This window comes from Oncorhynchus keta, chromosome 2 (genome assembly GCF_023373465.1).
Source record: "Oncorhynchus keta strain PuntledgeMale-10-30-2019 chromosome 2, Oket_V2, whole genome shotgun sequence".
In the NCBI taxonomy this organism is placed as follows: Eukaryota; Metazoa; Chordata; class Actinopteri; order Salmoniformes; family Salmonidae; genus Oncorhynchus; species Oncorhynchus keta.
In genome coordinates this window covers 22,159,540-22,179,644 of record NC_068422.1, presented here as the reverse complement: position 1 = coordinate 22,179,644, position 20,105 = coordinate 22,159,540, and the positions used below count along the sequence as shown (strand labels likewise).

The following is a 20,105-nucleotide window of genomic DNA, read 5'->3' as shown; positions in this document are numbered from 1 at the left end:
CTCTCTTAAACAAATACACACCCACCCACAGTCTGGTCTGTCTGTGTACAGGTGTGACTGAGTGGTGAGTAAATCTACATCGACACAAGATACAGATTAAATAACCGACCACAGGCCACACCAGGTATGTACTTTCAATAGTCACATTAGCGATAATGACCATGTCAATCAAACTAAATGTTATTGAATGAGTCTTGCTCTACAAACATTGATTGCATTCCTCTGAGCAAAGAAAGTGTTCAGAGAGGAAAAACCGCAAGTCCATCTAACTGATTCACGCACCTCAGTAAACAAAGACTAATGCTTGCTAGGCTTGGGCTTGGGCGGTATACCGTATACTGGGGTATTTTGAAATATACGGCAGGTCAGTTTATCCCCAGCTCAGGGTTCCAGCTATACATTTGGTTTGTTAACTTAATAGCTAAGTGGCTAACTAAAAAAAAAATCAAGTGGCTAAAAAATAAAGAAAATAGTGCCCCTTCTGTGCACTGTCGGTAATAATGACTACCCTGGTATGGTACAGGAACGGTATAAAGTTATGAAAATCTGGATACCACCCAACCCTAACGCATGCACACACTAATGTCTTACCCATCTGAGTCCTGAAAGTTGATGTTCAGCCTCTTTGTGGAACTCAGCAACTCTGAAAAACAAAAGGAGGGAGGGAGGGAAGGAAGGAGGGAGGGAAAAACAACATAAGGACATATTTGTCTTTTCAACAGAATGCCTTAGTGAGCTTCCATCATGGAAAGGTCTCTGCTCACGTTTCTCTTTTTTCACTTTTTTTTCATCACTCGTTCCTGAAATAACAAGTCAGAATCATTGGAGGATGCTCCCCAAACTCTTTCTCTCTCTTCGATTTCATATGGTATTATGACAGAAATTTGCCAGCTGACAAAGTAAATCTCAGTAAATCCCTTGAAGAATGAAACACACCAATTCAACCTTCTTACTTGGCTTTTAGTCTGGCTCCAGATCGGTTGCTGAAGCAAACTCCTCTCTGGTGTTTTTATCCGCTACAATTGCAAACAAATATAAAGTAAAATAAAAAATGATTGGTGCCCTTGATAAAGATGAGCAAAAAAGACTGTATGAAAGAAATAATACAAATACTGAGCTATAATGTATATTGTATGCACACAAAATGTGGATTATACAGTGACCTCCAAAAGTATAGGGACAGTGACACATTTGTATTTGAAATTATACAATGACTATGAGGTTAAAGTGCAGACTGTCAGCTTTAATCTGAGGCTATTCTCATCCATTACAGCACTTTTTGTACATAGTCCCCCCATTTTAGGGTACCAGAATTATTGGGACAAATTCACATACAGCATGTGTATTAAAGTAGTCAAAGGTTTAGTATTTGGTCCCATATTCCTAGCACGCAAGCTTGAATGCATTTGGATGCATTTGCATATATGTGCCCATTAGAAATGAATGGTAAATCATGTACCGTAGTGTCATTTTGGAGTCACTTTTATTGTAAATAAGAATATAGCTTGTTTCTAAACACTCCTACATTAATGTGGATGCTACCATGATTATGGATAGTCCTGAATGACTCGTAAATAATGATGAGTGAGAAAGTTAAAGATGCCATTTTAATGTAATGGTGAGAGGTTAGCATGTCTTGGCGGTATACTATTTGTGCGTCTGTAACTTTCTCATTCAAGAAGAATGCATATGCTGAGTGTACAAAACATTAAGAATACCTTCCTAATATTGAGTCACACACCCCTTTTGCACTCTGAACAGCCTCAATTCGTTGGGCCTTGGACTCTGCAAGGTGTTGAAAATGTTCCACAGGGATGTTGGCCCATGTTGACTCCAATGCTTCCAACAGTTGTGTCCAAATGGGTTGGATGTCATTTGGGTGGTGGACCATTCTTGATACACATGGGAAACTGTTGAGCGTGGGGGTGGGGCGGCTACGAAGCTAACATATCAAATTGTTTTAAGATGGTCAGACCATGGAACATTTAGCTATTTGATTTTGAATTTTACGACCCCTTTAGGTATCAAAAAATATATTTACTACTATAGCCCATAGAAATGCATTGAATAACACATTCATAAATTGCAAAAAATACAGTATAACATTTTATCATAAGGAATAAGATTTTGAAGTGTCTGTCCTATATTTAGGAGATAAAAGAAGCTCAGGAAATATATAGATTTCTTCAGACGAGTCCTGTGACACTTGTGGGGGGTCGTAGAGCATAACATTGTGTTTGTGAGTCTCCCCTTCATAATAGTTTGTAGGCCAAACCGATGACCGATTTTCGGGATGATCTGACAAACACCGCTGTAGCTCCACATAGGCAGATGTGGATTGAGCCCATGCAAAAAAACTGATTTCTCTAGCTTAAACTGAAGGATTTTTATGGAGATTTTTTAAATAGGAAAGCGAGGCTTTGTCATTGTTTTTTTTTACAAAAACGTTTGGTGATCGACTAGAAATCGAGATCGACCGGTTGGTGACCATTGGTGCATAGCCTAGTGGTCTTTGACGTTATGGGGCTGTTTTGTTCTGGAAAGATTCTGTTTGGAGGAATGGTTTAATATCCCTCCCAATGTGTTCTCCAATCTCATAAAACATTTTTAGAAAAAGGCTCAGTGCAGGAGGAGAGAGCCCTAGTATTGAAAACAGGGTTTCCAATCATTGACACCTATATCTTGTTGAGAAGTTTTGTTATTGTTATTTTGTTGTTAAACAAAATCTCTTCAGCTGAGAAATTGTATATAAAATAATATAATGTTAAAAAAAATTGGAGCATATAATATATATATATATATATACAGTCTTTTCCCCTCATCTTCATCAAGGATGCCAATAATCTGGGATGTGACTGTACATACGAATAGTCAGAGGAACTGATTGGCTAAAGCCCATACAGATCTTTGACTAGGCTGAGTGTCCGAATAGTTGACTTACCCCAAAAACACATTGCCACTTGCCCCATAGCCTTATCTACAGGTATTGGGTGCAAGTGTCTGGTGAACGACAGTACTTGCCCCATGCCTTCTCCTCTCAGTCTTCCTTTTGCCAATCATTTTAGTCACGTTATCCGTATTCCTCCATTCCAGTACCACCTTCACTGTCCTACACCCAGTCCTACTTTCTAACCCCCAGCTCCAGTTCCAGGGTCGTTTGCAGGCTCTCCCACCTCGTCTAAAGCCTCTCTCTCTATGGGCATTGACTTCTCTGCTAGACCTGCTCTCAGACCCCAGCTCCAGCCTCACTGAGCCCAAACCCAGCCTTATGTTCGGCAGAGACCATTCTGCCTGGCCCACTAGCCTCTCTCTCTCCCTCACTGGACCGTGCACAAGAATGTGCACACACACACATCACAGTGTGAATCTGTCCCCCAGTAGAGTGGGAGAAGTAGTGAACAGAAGTATAGATTGATTGTCTGAAAAACTCTACTGGCATTGGTTTCAATCATTGGAACAGAGAACTTCTATTCTATTCCATCTGAATACTAACCAAATTCCTCCTCCATATGACTCACTCTGTAAATGTGGATACGGTCTCACCAACTGCTATAGGACAACCCATAATATTAAACCCAACCAAAGGTTATCATATTTTCTTAACGGCAGTATGAATGAGGTGTGTCATATAAGCCAGCCTTTCATGTATGATGATTTCATGCTTCTACAGCGACAGGATAGTTCAAATGTAGGGCAGTGTTCCACTCACACTTTAACTGGACCAAATCTAAAGGCCAGACAAGACAATGCGTTAGCACACACACACACACACACACACGCACACACACGCACACACACGCGCGCATTAGGGATGGGGTCAATTTAGAATTTGGGGTCAATTCTGAATTGAGTAGCGAAATACTCTTTATTTCCAATTACATTTTTGAAACATAATTGAATTTGAATTAGCCACATCTCACAGGAAGCAGAATTTGAATTTAATTTGAATTAAAGGATGTTGAATTTATTTAAATGAAATTAAAAAGGTGTCACATTCTGACCTTTATGTCCTTTGTTTTTTCTTTATTTAGTATGGTCAGGGCGTGAGTTGGGGTGAGCAGTATATGTTTGTTTTTCTATGTTGGTTTTTGTGTTCAGCCTAGTATGGTTCTCAATCAGAGGCAGGTGTCGTTAGTTGTCTCTGATTGAGAATCATACTTATGTAGCCTGCGTTTCACTGTTGGTTGGTGGGTGTTTGTTTCCGTGTGAGTGTTTGTCGCCACACGGTACTGTTTCGGTTTTCATCACATCGTTTATTGTTTTGTATTTCAGTGTTCAGTTCGTTTTTAATAAATCGTCATGAATTTGGAGACTTTTATCTCCCTCACCAACTTTAAACATCTGCTATCTGAGCAGCTAACCGGTCGCTGCAGCTGTACATAGTCCATCGGTATATAGCCCACCCAATTTACCTACCTCATCCCCATACTGTTTTTATTTTATTTACTTTTCTGCTCTTTTGCACACCTATATCTCTACCTGCACTTGTTCATCTGATCATTTATCACTCCAGTGTTAATCTGCTAAATTGTAATTATTCACTCCTATGGCCCGGTTCGCCAGCACAGCCCAGTGCGGGCTATTCCACCTCGCCGCACTGGCCTGGCTACCGGGAGCATTCAACCAGGTAAGGTTGGGCAGGCTCGGTGCTCAAGAGCTCCAGTGCGCCTGCACGGTCCGGTCTATCCAGTGCCACCTCCACGCACCAGCCCTCTGATGGCAGCCCCCCGCACCAGGCTGTTTCTCCATCTTCTGCCTCTTAGGTGCTCCCGCCTGTCCAGCGCTGCCAGAGTCTCCCGTCTGTCCTGAGCTGCTAGAGTCTCCCGTCTGTCCTGAGCTGCTAGAGTCTCCCATCTGTCCTGAGCTGCTAGAGTCTCCCGTCTGTCCTGAGTTGCTAGAGTCTCCCATCTGTCCTGAGCTGCTAGAGCCGCCCGTCTGTCCTGAGCCGTCAGTCAGCCAGGAGCTGCCAGAGCCGTCAGTCAGCCAGAAGCTGCCAGAGCTGTCATTCAGCCAGGAGCTGCCAGAGCCGTCAGTCAGCCAGGAGCTGCCAGAGCCGTCAGTTAGCCAGGAGCTGCCAGAGCCGTCAGCCAGCCAGGAGCTGCCAGAGTCGTCAGCCAGCCAGGAGCTGCCAGAGCCGTCTGCCGGCCAGGAGCTGCCAGTGCCACCTCCACGCACCAGCCCTCTGATGGCAGCCCCCCGCACCAGGCTGTTTCTCCATCTTCTGCCTACAGGTGCTCCCGCCTATCCAGCGCTGCCAGAGTCTCCCGTCTGTCCTGAGCTGCTAGAGTCTCCCGTCTGTCCTGAGCTGCTAGAGTCTCCCGTCTGTCCAGAGCTGCTCGAGTCTCCCGTCTGTCCAGAGCTGCTCGAGTCTCCCGTCTGTCCTGAGCTGCTAGAGTCTCCCATCTGTCCTGAGCTGCTAGAGCCACCCGTCTGTCCTGAGCCGTCAGTCAGCCAGGAGCTGCTAGAGCCATCAGTCAGCCAGAAGCTGCCAGAGCTGTCATTCAGCCAGGAGCTGCCAGAGCCGTCAGTCAGCCAGGAGCTGCCAGAGCCGTCAGTTAGCCAGGAGCTGCCAGAGACGTCAGCCAGCCAGGAGCTGCCAGAGTCGTCAGCCAGCCAGGAGCTGCCAGAGCCGTCTGCCGGCCAGGAGCTGCCAGAGCCATCAGCCGGCCAGGAGCTGCCAGAGCCGTCAGCCAGCTAGGAGCTGCCAGAGACGCCTGTCACGTCGGCAATGCCGGAATTGCCCTTCACTCCGGAGCTGCCGGAGTCTCCCGCCTGTCCGGCGCTGCCGGAGTCTCCCGTCCATTCGGGACCCGTGGCGTGGGTCCCCAGTCCAAGGTCGGCGGCGAGGGTCACCGCTCTAAAGAGGCCACGGAGGCGGGCTACGAGGCGCACTAAAACTATGGTGAAGGTTTTGCAGCCAGTGTCCTCACCTTTGGGGGGGGGTACTGTCACGTTCTGACCTGTATTTCCTTTGTTTTGTCTTTATTTAGTATGGTCAGGGCGTGAATTGGGGTGGGCAGTGTGTTTGTTTTTGTGTTCAGCATGGTTCTCAATCAGAGGCAGGTGTCGTTAGTTGTCTCTGATTGAGAATCATAGGTCGCCCGGTTTTCACAGTTGGTGGGTGTTTGTTTCTGTGTTTGTCGCCACACGGTACTGTTTCGGTTTTCATTTTCATCACATCGTTTATTGTTTTGTATTTCAGTGTTCAGTTCGTTTTTAATAAATCGTCATGAACACTTACCACACTGCATCTTGGTCCGATCCTTACTCCTCTTCAGACAAAGAAGAAATCTGCCGTTACAAAAGGCTTATTTATTTAAAACATGCAGTGGTGTAAAGTACTTAAATAAAAATACTTTAAAGTACTTAAGTCGTTTTTGGGGGGTATCTGTACTTTACTAATTATATTTTATATTTTTAACAGTCACCGCTACTGCCTCTGATCTGGCTGACTCATTAAACATAAATGCATCGTTTATAAATGATGTCTGACTGTTGGAGTGTGCCCCTGAATATCCGTAAATTTAAAAAACAGAAAATTGGTTTAGAGGTCGACCGATTATGATTTTTCAATACCGATACCGATTATTGGAGGACCAGAAAAAGACAGTATCGGCGTTGATATATATATATTCGAGGTCGACCGATTATGATTTTTCAACGACGATACCGATACCGATTATTGGAGGACCAAAAAAAGCCGATACCAATATCGGCCATTTAATTTTTTTTTATTTGTAATAATGACAATTACAACAATACTGAATGCACACTTATTTTTTTATTTAAATAATAATAATAATATTTTTATTTATTTTTAATTTGACCCCCTTTTCTCCCCAATTTCATGGTATCCAATTGTTTGTAGTTACTATCTTGTCTAATAGCTACAACTCCCGTACGGGCTCGCGAGAGATGAAGGTTGAAAGCCATGCGTCCTCCGAAACACAACCCAACCAAGCCGCACTCCTTCTTAACACAGCGTACATCCAACCCGGAAGCCAGCCACACCAATGTGTCGGAGGAAACACCGTGCACCTGGCAAACTGGTTAGCGTGCACTGCGCCCGTCCCGCCACAGGAGTCGCTAGTGCGCGATGAGACAAGGATATCCCTACCGGCCAAACCCTCCCTAACCTGGACCACGCTAGGCCAATTGTACGTCGTCCTATGGACCTCCTGGTCGCGGCCGGCTCGACAGAGCCTGGGATCGAACCCAGCGATGCAGTGCCCTAGACCACTGCGCCACCAAGGGAGGCCCCACTTATTTTAGCTTAATATAATACATCAATAAAAATCCATTTAGCCTCAAATAAATAATGAAACGTTCAATTTGATTTAAATAATGCAAAAACAAAGTGTTGGAGAAGAAAGTAAAAGTGAAATATGTGCCATGTAAAAAAGCTAACGTTTAAGTTCCTTGCTCAGAATATGAGAACATATGAAAGCTGGTCGTTCCTTTTAACATGAGACTTCAATATTCCAAGGTAAGAGGTTTTAGGTTGTAGTTAATATAGTATTTTTAGGACTATTTCTCTATATACCATTTGTATTCCATATACGTTTGACTATTGGATGTTCTTATAGGCCCTTTAGTATTGCCAGTGTAACAGTGTAGCTTCCGTCCCCCTCCTCGCTCCTACCTGGGCTCGAACCAGGAACACATTGACAACAGCCACCCTCGAAGCAGCGTTACCCTTGCAGATCAAGGGGAACAACTACTCCAAGTCTCAGAGCGAGTGACGTTTGAAACACTATTAGTGCGCAACTAGCTAGCCATTTCACATCGGTTACACCAGCCTAATCTCGGGAGTTGATAGGCTTGAAGCATTGCGAAGAGCACCTGGCAAAACGCATGAAAGTGCTGTTTGAATGAATGCTTACGAGTCTGTTGCTGCCTACCACCGCTCAGTCAGACTGCTCTATCAAATCATATACTTAATTATAATATAATAACACATATAAATACGAGCCTTTGGTCATTAATATGGTTGAATCTGGAAACTATCATTTCGAAAACAAAACATGTATTATTATCGCATATACTCTGACTCTGTGTGCAATGAATGCAAGAGAAGTGACACAATTTCACCTGGTTAATATTGCCTGCTAACCTGGATGTCTTTTAGCTAAATATGCAGGTTTAAAAATATATACTTCTGTGTATTGATTTTAAGAAAGGCATTGATGTTTATGGTTAGGTACACGTTGGAGCAACGACAGTCCTTTTTCCGCGAATGCACACCGCAACGATTATATGAAAAGCAGGACACGCTAGACAAACTAGTATATATATCATCAACCATGTGTTGTTAACTAGTGATTAAGATTGATTGATTGTTTTTTTATAAGATAAGTTTAATGCTAGCTAGCAACTTACCGTGGCTTCTTACTGCATTCGCGTAACAAGGCAGGCTCCTCGTGGAGTGCAATGTAATCAGGTGGTTAGAGCTGTAGACTAGTTAACTGTAAGGTTGCAAGATTAAATCCCGGAGCTGACAAGGTAAAAATCTGTCGTTCTGCCCCAGAACAAGACAGTTAACACACTGTTCCTAGGCCGCCATTGAAAATAAGAATATATGTATAGATATATACACACACAGTTGAAGGCAGAAGTTTACATACACCTTAGCCAACTACATTTAAACTCAGTTTTTCACAATTCCTGGCATTTAATCCAAGTAAAAATTCCCTGTTTTAGGTCAGTTAATATCACCACTTTATTTTAAGAATGTGAAATGTCAGAATAATAGTAGAGAGAATGACTTATTTCAGTTTTTATTTCTTTCATCACATTCCCAGTGGGTCAGAAGTTTACATACACTCAAGTAGTATTTGGTAGCATTGCCATTAAATGGTTTAACTTGGATCAAATGTTTCGGGTATCCTTCCACAAGCTTTCCACAATAAATTGGGTGAATTTTGGCCCATTCCTCCTGACAGAGCTGGTGTAGCTTGTAGGCCTCCTTGCTCGCACAAGCTTTTTAAGTTCTGCCCACACATTTTCTATAGGATTGAGGTCAGGGAAGTATGCTTGGAGTCAATGTCCATTTGGAAGACCCATTTGCGACCAATCTTTAACTTCCTGACTGATGTCTTGAGATGTTGCTTCAACATATCCACATCAGTTTCCCTCCTCATGCTGCCATCTATTTTGTGAAGTGCACCTCCACAACATGATGCCGCCACCCCCGTGCTTCACGGTTGGGATGGTGTTTTTCGGCTTGCAAGCCTCCCCCTTTTCCCTCCAAACATAACAATGGTCATTATGGCCAAACAGTGCTATTTTGTTTCATCGGACCAGAGGACATTTCTCCAAAAAGTACGATCTTTGTCCTCATGTGCAGTTGCAAACCGTAGTCTGGCTTTTTTATGGCGGTTTTGGAGCAGTGGCTTCTTCCTTGCTAAGCGGCCTTTCAGGTTATGTCGATATAGGACTCGTTTTAAAGTGGATATAGATACTTTTGTACCTGTTTCCTCCAGCATCTTCACAAGGTCCTTTGCTGTTGTTCTGGGATTGATTTGCACATTTCACACCAAAGTACGTTCGTCTCTAGGAGACAGAACACGTCTCCTTCCTGAGCGGTATGACGGCTCCGTGGTCCCATGGTGTTTATACTTGCGTACTATTGTTTGTACAGATGAATGTGGTACCTTCAGGCATTTGGAAATTGCTCCCAAGGATGATCCAGACCAAAGGCCTACATTTGTTTTTTTTAGGTCTTGGCTGGTTCATTTTGATTTTCCCATGATGTCAAGCAGAGGTACTGAGTTTGAAGGTAGTCCTTGAAATACATCCACAGGTACACCTCCAATTGACTCAAATGATGTCAATTAGCCTAACAGAAGCTTCTAAAGCCATGACACATTTTCTGGAATTTTCCAAGCTGTTTAAAGGCACAGTCAACTTAGTGTATGTAAACTTCTGACACACTGGAATTGTGTAAACAATTGTTGGAAAAATTACTTGGGTCATGCACAAAGCAGATGTCCTAATCGACTTTACAAAACTATAGTTTGTTAATAAGAAATTTGTGGAGTGGTTGAAAAACGAGTTTTAATGACTCTAACCTAAGTGTATGTAAACTTCCGACTTCAACTGTATATATTTGTAATAATGACAATTACAACAATACTGAATGAACAATGAACACTTATTTTAACTTAATATAATGCATAAATAAATCTATTTCGTCTCAAATAAATAATGAAACATACTGAATTTGGTTTAAATAATGCAAAAACACTGTGTTAGAGAAAAAGTAAAAGTGCAATATGTGCCATGTAAAAAAGCTAACGTTTAAGTTCCTTGCTCAGAACATGAGAACATATGAAAGCTGGTGGTTCAATATTCCCAGTTCTTCAATATTCCCAGTTAAGAACTTTTAGGTTGTAGTTATTATAGGAATAATGACGCGTCGACTATTTCTCTCTATACCATTTGTATTTCATATACCTTTGACTATTGGATGTTCTAATAGGCACTTTAGTATTGCCAGCCTAATCTCAGGAGTTGATAGGCTTGAAGTCATAAACAGCGCTGTGATCAAGCATTGCTAAGAGCTGCTGGCAAACTCAGTAAAGTGCTGTTTCAATGAATGTTTATGAGCCTGCTGCCGCCTACCACCGCTCAGTCAGACTGCTCTATCAAATCATAGACTTAATTATAATATAATAAACACAGAAAGACCAGCCGTCATTAATATGGTCAAATCCGGAAACGATCATTTTGGAAACAAAACGTTTATTCTTTCAGTGAAATATGGAACTGTTCCATATTTTATCGAACAGGCGGCAACCCTAAGTCTAAATATTGCTGTTACATTGCACAACCTTCAATGTTATGTCATAATTATGTAAAACTCTGACAAATTAGTTCGCAACGAGCCAGGCGGCCCAAACCTTTGGATATACCCTGACTCTGCGTGCAATGAAGGCAAGAGAAGTGACACAATTTCCCTAGATAATATTGCCTGCTAACATGAATCTCTTTAACTAAATATGCAGGTTTAAAAATATATATTTCTGTGTACTGATTTTAAGAAAGGCATTGATGTTTATGGTTAGGTACATTCGTGCAACGATTGTGCTTTTTTCGCTAATGCGCTTTTGTTAAATCATCCCCCGTTTGGCGAAGTACGGTATGATTAGATGATAAATTAACAGGCACTGCATTGATTATATGCAACGCAGGACAAGCTAGTTAACCTACTAATATCATCAACCATGTGTAGTTAACTAGTGTTTATGTGAAGATTGATTGTTTTTTATAAGATAAGTCTAATGCTAGCCAGCAACTTACCTTGGCTCCTTGCTGCACTCGCATAACAGTGCAATGTAACCGGCCATAATAGGCGTCCAAAAATGATGATTACCGATTGTTATGAAAACTTGAAATCTGGAAATATTCTAAAAACATTTTGTGGGTTGTGTATAATAATTCATAGTTCATAAACAAATAGTTCACTATTTTGCAAAATGATGTTAGATGGTGCCTCACCCTTAAAGTAGTCTATGGGCCAGGAGAAACTGTAATCTATGGTAAAAATTCAAATAAAACAGCCATTACAAACTTCAGCTAACTTTAGTCACCGCTAGCTAATAATCTATGGAACTGATCGGGTATGTGAGCATGTTTTGTTTTAAAATGGCCAAATCACCTTTAAGTAACATAAAACCAAAAAATGGAGTGGATTTCTGGTGATTTAGACATACTTTTTAAAAATCATGCTCATACGCCCCACTACAATAGATTGTAAGCTAGTGGCAGCTAAAGTTAGCTGGAGATTGTAATGGCTGTTTAAAGAAAACTGAACCATCGAATACAGTTTCATCCGGCACATAGACTACTTTCAGGGCGAGGAAGCATCTAACATCAAGTTATTTAATAGTGAACTACTCCTTTAATGTTTTAATATCATATTTCTTTCTCCCCAGTATGCATTAGATCAAACACTACAGTATGAAAGGGAACAATCTAACATCTCATGATAATAAAAAAAACGGAGTTAAAATCAAACTAATATTTGAAATGGTATGGGTATTCTATTCATTAATAAATGGCAGATCCTTTTGATAAAAGTTTCATGTTTCAGTTGAATTGATTTGGATCGCTTTGAATAAATTTGATTTACTTCGATTCAAATTCTGCTTCCTGTGGGGTATAGTCAATTGAAATTCAATTTAAAATGTATGGTTTGAATTGAATTAAATTCCGAAAGAACCTCAACCCTGACAGACACAGACGCACACACTGGGCAGCTTGCCAAGTGGGGCCTAAACTGCCCTAAGGACAGTGAGAGGACAAACAGAGCCTTTAGAGTTCCAGTTCAAACATGAGCTAACATTCCAGACATAGTACACCCACCACCACCTCCTACTCTCTCTATCTCTCCACCACCATCTCTCTCTCTCTCTCTCTCTCTCTCTCTCTCTCTCTCTCTCTCTCTCTCTCTCTCTCTCTCTCTCTCTCTCTCTCTCTCTCTCTCTCTCTCTCTCTCTCTCTCTCTCTCTCTCTCTCTCTCTCTCTCTCTCTCTCTCTCTCTCTCTCTCTCTCACACACACACACATTCCCTCCCTTTATCAATGACTATCTTGTGTTCAGTCAACCCCTCTCTTTCTCGTCATCCCTCCATCCACTCCCTCTCTTCATTCTCTGAAAACAATTGCTTCCCTCTCAATAAACGTTGGTGGGCTGTGGCTGACATCACAGTACAGTAAATTACTGCATGTGGACAGACTGTGTGTGTCTGTCCGTCTCTCCCCCTATAGTGCCCCACATACCACACACCCAATATCATAATCCTGCCAACAAAACCCCTCTCTTACCATGGCCTGCAGGTGTGTTTAACACTAGGGGGTTCAGACAGACACACACACACACACACACACACACACACACACACACACACACACACACACACACACACACACACACACACACACACACACACACACACACACACACACACACACACACACACACAGAGATGTCCCCACATACTATCTATAGAAATCCGACATAAAAAAGGTCTGTTGAATACATAACTTACTGTCTACAACAGGGCAACAGAGATGGCACCCAAAACAGTAGAACATAATGAGACAGTGAAATGTAACCCAGTCAAGCGTCATTGGCCTTCAATCACCTCACCTAAAAGGCTGAGTGTGTGTCAGGCTTGGGCGGTATAACGTATATATACTGTATACCTAGAGATTTGGAAATACCGGTGAAAGTTATTTTTTTGTAGCTACTTTTTAAATTCCTGCAGTCAACTTGTGCAATACGTTAGGAGATCAAGCAGATTGAGTTGTTCATTACACCTGTCATATTATTTTTCATTATGAAGCTTACCGATAGTCCCCAGTCACATGGTGTTTGATTACAAGCACACATAGACGAGAGATCTGGAGCCTTGTGACTCACTCACTGTTATGCAGCACACACCAGGTGATCTAGTTACAGTATGTTAGTCATAACTCAATGTTTGCCAGCTAGATATCTTATAACTATTAAGTTAACTGTCAAAAATGTGCTAAATGCTCCGCAATTGTGCATTTAGTTTGCTAATTTAGTAGCTAGTTATCTAGCTAAGTGGTTAGCTTCTTGCAAAAATAAAGCTTATCTTGGTAACAGAAGAGAATCCCCTTCTGGATCTAATAATTGTGTTGTGCAAACTGAGTAGCTTTTTGAGTTTCTTGTATAACTTTATGAGCTGAGATGTCTGTCCTGCAAATAGTTTATGCCAGAGACTGTATAAAATGTTTGCAATGTGCTCGTTAGCATTTAACTAGCATTTGCTATGGGATTACAGATGTTCAGTGGGGTTCGAAAATAGCACCCACTTGTGTTCAGTGCCCAGCATTACAGAATATCCCGGCTTAGCACAATGTCGGTTTTAAGGTATGATACTCTGGATACCGCCCAAGCCTAGTGTGTGTGTACGTATGTGTGTGTACGTATGTGTGTGTGTCTGTGTGTGTACGTATGTGTGTGTGTGTTGGTGTGTGTGTGCGTGCGTGCGTGCATATGTGTGTATAACCCAGTCTTTATGTTGGCGCAGCAGAAAGATCACTGGTTTCCAGTGTCTCTCCATGCAAATGCCTGGCTGTAAACACGGCATAGCACATTACTAACACCCACACACACAAAAGCACTGGGCACCACAAACAGTCAGACCACTGGGGCCCCTGCAAGGAGTACTGTAGCCTAGAGACTAGCCATAGAGATGCTATTCATGTCTACAACCACACATTGAAAGAAATCATAGAAAATCATTTGCATTTCACATAGGGCTACAGTGATTGGGTGTTTCTCAACTAGGGAGTTTTTCCTTTGCCAGGATACGTGGTCAGCAAAAACGATTGGCCCTAGTCATAACACATGTTGCAGAAAATGTTAACAAGCATATTATGTCCCTACACTATTCTAGTAGGCTAGCCTATAATACGTCATTGTCATCATCTTCCTTGTGGTTTTTAATACACAACGACAGGTGTAAATGTGTTCAGAACTGGACAAAATATATGTCTGTACTTTGATCTTTAAACAGAACTCTTTGAAACATCGTGGCACATTGACAGAGAGCAGAAAGAGAGTGGAAAAACCCATTGGAAAGAAACGGAAGTATCCCTCTCTTATCCATTCATCTCTCTATTCAGACCTACGGCATTCTCTGTCAGGTGGGTAGACAAAAAAATAACAAAGGGTGCATCCCAATTGGCACCCTATTCCCTATATAGTGCACAACTTTTGACCAAAACTAGTGCACTATTGGGAATAGGGTGCCATTTGGGCGCAGCGTAAGGCTGAAAGATCAAAAAGGATCTCCCGCATTATGAACAAACTGGATAGTCTAGCAACATAAATGTGTTTTAGCACTGAAGCACCTAACTGTTGCTCTGCAACTGAAGAAGACAGGCAGCCCCTAAGACAGTTGACCGTTGCCCTTTTCTTTGCCTTAAGGGTATGTCTGAGCTGCCCTGTCAGGGTCAATAACAGGACACAACAGAAGGGCTGCCTGGATGTATGGCCTAGGTATGGCCTCTGTAGGTTCTCTCCAATTCCTTGTTTTGATGTAAAACGTCGTCTCCATTCACACTAAGCATATGAGACTCTATTATGGCGGTTTTTGCAAAAGAAACATATGCTCCAACACACACACACACACACACACACACACACACACACACACACACACACACACACACACACACACACACACACACACACACACACACACACACACACACACACACACACACACAGAGACAAACACACACGGTTTGAGAAAATAGCCTGAATGGCTTTCTTTGGCCACATAGTAAACCACACAGACATCCATTCCGGTTTCTGCCATTTTACGGAAGAGAAAAGCCACAAAAGCAGAAACGACAGAGGCCTTTTCTACACAGAGAATACCAAACATAAGGAACACCTTACTAATATTGACATGACTAACAGATCCATCAAACTTCACTGATTAGCCTACTAAAAGATTAAACACTCTCCAACCAGACCTCAGGAATCTGTCCAGGTGCAGCTTCCTAAAGCTAGCTTGATGGGCGTTCTCCGGCCCGCAAAACTGTTTCTGGATCTGCTCCAGTTTGCGATGCAGAAAAAGGATGGGAAACCCTGTTCTATAAGAACCTTCTCCAAGAGCAGCTGTTGCTGAATATCAGCATGATACAGACTCTTAGTCATACACAGATCCAGATATGACTAAAGAGTCCATGTAAAAGATTATGTAGCACCTGTAAGGTCTCAGGGTCTAAGAAGTGTTCTGAGCCACTCTAACACCATGGTCCGTCCTTCAGGCTAACTTCATATCTCTTGCAGATTCAATTTCTTCAACTCAGCCACCTTGATTGGATTATGAGGTAGCAAGAGGATACCTTCTCCTTTGAGTGAATTAATGAAGCACTTTCAGCCTAAGCGAAACTGGCAAAGCAGCTAGGCAAAGCAGCTAGGACAACATTGTCCTTACTTATGAGAATATGCTATGCCCTTGCATGCACTGTAGCTAACCTAAAATGTTACATGTAGCTAGCCTATATACAGTAGCATACCGCCTATATACAGTAGCATACAGCCTATATAAGGACACAGCCAGGCAGTGGCAGCCAAACGCCAGGGCAGGTGATAGCACTAAGTGGTGCTGGGCTGGCATGACTGTGGGCAGACTGAGTCTCAGGGCTGGCTGGAAGCCTGGAGAAGTCACAAAATCCCTGTGGCTCTCTGGCAATGTGATTATACTGTAGCCTAAGCCTTGTACAGAAGAGTTGCAGTACCAGTTCACTGCCTACCAAGAGAGGGACAATTATACACTACACAGCCAAAATGATGTGGACACCTTGCTCGTCGAACATCTCATTCCAAAATCATGGGCATTAATATAGAGTTGGTCCCACCTTTGCTGCTATAACAGCCTCTACTCTTCTGGGAAGGTTTTCCACTAGATTTTGGAATATTGCTGCGAGGACTTGCTTCCATTCAGCCACAAGAGCATTAGTGAGGTCGGGCACTGATTTTGGGCGATTATGCCTGACTCGCAGTCGGCTTTCCAATTCATCCCAAAGGTGTTTGATGGAGTTGATGTCAGGGCTCTGTGCAGGCCAGTCAAGTTCTTCCATACCGATCTTGACAAACCATTTCTATATGGACCTCGCTTTGTCCACGGGGGCATTGTCATGCTGAAACAGGAAAGGGCCTTCCCCAAACTGTTGCCACAAAGTTGGAAGCACAGAATTGTCTAGAATGTCACTGTATGCTGTGGCGTTAAGATTTTCCTTCACTGGAACTACAAGGGGCCTAGCCCGAACCATGAAAAACATCCCCAGACCATTATTCCACCGAACGTTACAGTTGGCCCTATGCATTTGGGCATGTAGCGTTCTCCTGGCATCTGCCAAACCCAGATTTATCCATCAGACTGCCAGATGGTGAAGCATGATTCATCACTCCAGAGAAGGCGTTTCCACTGCTCCAGAGTCCAATGACGGTAAACGTTACACAACTCCAGCCAACGCTTGACATTGCGCATGGTGATCTTAGGCTTGTGTGCGGCTGTTCGGCCATGGAAACCTTTTGTGGCAACATTTCAAGAAGCTCCCGCCCGATAAACAGTTATTGTGCTAATGTTGCTTCCATAGGCAGTTTGGAACTCGGAAGTGAGTGTTGCAACCGATGACAGATGATTTTTACACGCTACGTGCTTCAGCACTCGGCGGTCCCGTTCTGTGAGCTTGTGTGGCCTACTACTTCATTGAAAGTAACTGAGTGTGTGTGTGTGTGTGTGATGTGTTGAAAGTCACTGAGCTCTTCAGTAGGACATTCTACTCCCAATGTTTCCTATGGAGATTACATGGCTCTGTGCTCGATTTTATACACCTGTCAGCAACGGGTGTGGCTGAAATAGCCAAATCCACTAATTTGAAGGGGTGTATATATGGTGTGGCTACCAAAGCACTAGCTATGTCTCAACCAAGGGATCGGAGTTAGCCTAACACAATATACAGGCAGACATTCTATTGGGACAATACATTGTTCTTTCCATAAGGAAGGACGGGAGCAGAGAGAGTGGGGGAGGAGATGCAAAGAGAGAGAGAGAAAGAAAGAGAGAGAGAGAAAGAGAGAGAGATGCAAAGAGAGAGAGATGCAGAGAGAGAGAGAGAGACAGAGAAGGGGATGATAAACAAGGAGAATGAGAAGGAGACAGATAGTAAATTGCCATTCTGCCTCATTATCCTCCATTGATTAGCCAGAGTCATTATTAGGATAGAGTCCTCCGTCTGTCTGGGACTGGTTGTTCTGAGTCTGATCGATCGCCATGATTGGCAGCCTGAGTGTCACCATGGTCAAGGGGGACCAATGATAACATATCCCAAAAACCCTTTCAGTGCTACACAGGCGCTCCAAAACTGAGAACCAGACAAACCAGGATAAAATAGTTACGTCATGAATCAACTCTGTTAACTGGGAATCTGGAAACTAGATTATTCCAGAAGTAGGATATATCTGTGAGCCAAACAGAACTCCTACTGAATAGAACTGAATGAAACGATTAGAACAGTTGACTCACATATGCATTTCCTCTGTAGAAATAGTATCATTGATTTTATTACTGGCCGTGTCTGAATACCCGTACTTGCATTCTAAATAGTAGGCATTTTGGGTATGCAAATTTTTTTTTAAATTTAGTTTGTGAAATTAAAAACAATTGAGTATGCTTTAAATGCCAGGATGTCATACTCATTTTGGCTTTTCATTTAGTAAATTTGCTGCACACTATTAAGGAAGATAATCATATTTCGAGAGCTACACGTGTCTGATAACAGCTGTACCAAAATGAAGAAACGGTGGGAATCAACGTAATTGCGTGACACATTCTGATTAGGATGAGCCTAACATGCTGTTATTTGTTTCTTACTACATTCATTTTTACAAAACAGCACATTTTATTTACATTTGAGCAGTTGCTCTTATCCAATTAATTGGTATCAGCTTTTTTGGTCCTCCAATAATCGGTAGAGGTATCGGCGTTGGAAAATCATAATCGGTCGACCTCTAATTTCAACACCTCGTGAAGGTGCTCGAGCCACGTTATGATTTCGACAAATGGGTAGTACAGCAAACCAAAGCCAAAGTTTTCAATATATTGTGCGTACATTTGTTATTGTGCCGTCTTAGGCTACTGAATGATCAAGACTTTGATAAACAATTGATAAAGAACATGTTCTCAATACAAGCTCATTGTCTCTGGGAGCAGATCTTAGACTTGTGTCTATCTGATTAAAGGCTCCTGCATTTTGAAATGTCTCTTCTGCCTTCCAAGTGTTCTTCCCGTGGCAGGCCTCTGTTGCTTTTTGGTGTGTGTTTGCGCTTACAAGTCTGAATGTTGAAAACTGTTCCTCTCTGTCTCTGTGGTGTTAATAGGTCTCTGTCAGTAAAGTTCAGCTGCATCAACAGATCCTCTTCCCCCTACTAGGACTCTCTCTGTTTATACTGACACCATAACAATAACAAGCACACTCACTGGCCTGACCCTTTTTCCATACACACACATTTTTATATTTACATTTATTCATTTATCAGATGATCTTATCCAGGGCAACTTTCAGTAGTGAGTGTATGCATTTTCATACTGGTCCACGTGGGAATCAAACTCACAACCCTGGCATTGCAAGCACCATGCTCTTCCAACCGAGCTACACCATGTGCAGGTAAAAGACACAAGGGCTCCGCCTCAAATGGCACCCTTTCCTTAGTGCACTGCCTTTGAGCAGAGCCGAGTCCCTAGTCGAAAGTAGTGCACTTTAAAGGGAATAGGGTGCAATTTGGGATGCTGCCAAGGTAGACAAAGAACTAGCTCCAGAATCTGCACCAGTTTATCGGACATGTCTTTTCTCAGTGACACTGACACGCCTTACTAAGGTGTTTAAGAGCCACTGCCAGAACAGTCAACAGTTGTGTGTTTTTATGGGAAATATCTACGTCCCAAATGGCACCCTATCCCTATGGATCCTGGTCAGAAGTAGTGCACTAGGTAATAGGGTGCCATTTGGGATGCTGCCTGAGCTCATGTAGCGCTGAAACAGGAGCAGTTAAATGCTGATCTAGACTTGGCAAAACCTTAAATGTTCATTAAATGGCACTCCTGTTATAGTGTGTTTCATCGATCTGTTCTAGACTAGAATGAGACAGATTGAGATAATCTTGTTATATAAAAGAGACAAGGAAATCACAGTGGCCATGTCTGAAGTCTGGCTTACCTACTACTTAAACTGCTTACTGTACTGTTTAGAATGTACTCGTCCTGTGTAGCTCAGTTGGTAGAGCATGGTGCTTGCAATACCCAGGTTGTGGGTTTGATTCCCATGGGGGACCAGTATGAAAATGTATGCACTCACTACTGAAAATGGCTTAATCGGGTGATTTTTTTGTTTTATTTGTAATAATGACAATTACAACAATACTGAATGAACACTTATTTTAACTTAATATAATACATCAATAAAATCAAGTTAGCCTCAAATAAATAATGAAACATGTTCAATTTGGTTTAAATAATGCAAAAACAAAGTGTTGGAGAAGAAAGTAAAATATTT

General features: G+C 42.4%; 1 protein-coding gene across 6 annotated transcripts in view; it reads right to left on the bottom strand.

The window, feature by feature from the left end:
* Positions 1 to 20,105, bottom strand: part of LOC118397858 (caskin-2-like) — an 89,879-nt gene that overhangs the window by 49,065 nt on the left and 20,709 nt on the right. For 5 of the 6 annotated variants that reach the window (XM_035792724.2, XM_035792730.2, XM_035792761.2 and 2 more), the window contains exon 3: positions 592 to 643. In XM_035792724.2, coding sequence (XP_035648617.2) covers positions 592 to 643 — 52 coding nt within the window. Of the gene's footprint in view, positions 1 to 591; positions 644 to 2,941; positions 3,238 to 20,105 lie in introns of those variants that run through there. The other variant, XM_035792734.2, reaches the window with a different exon arrangement.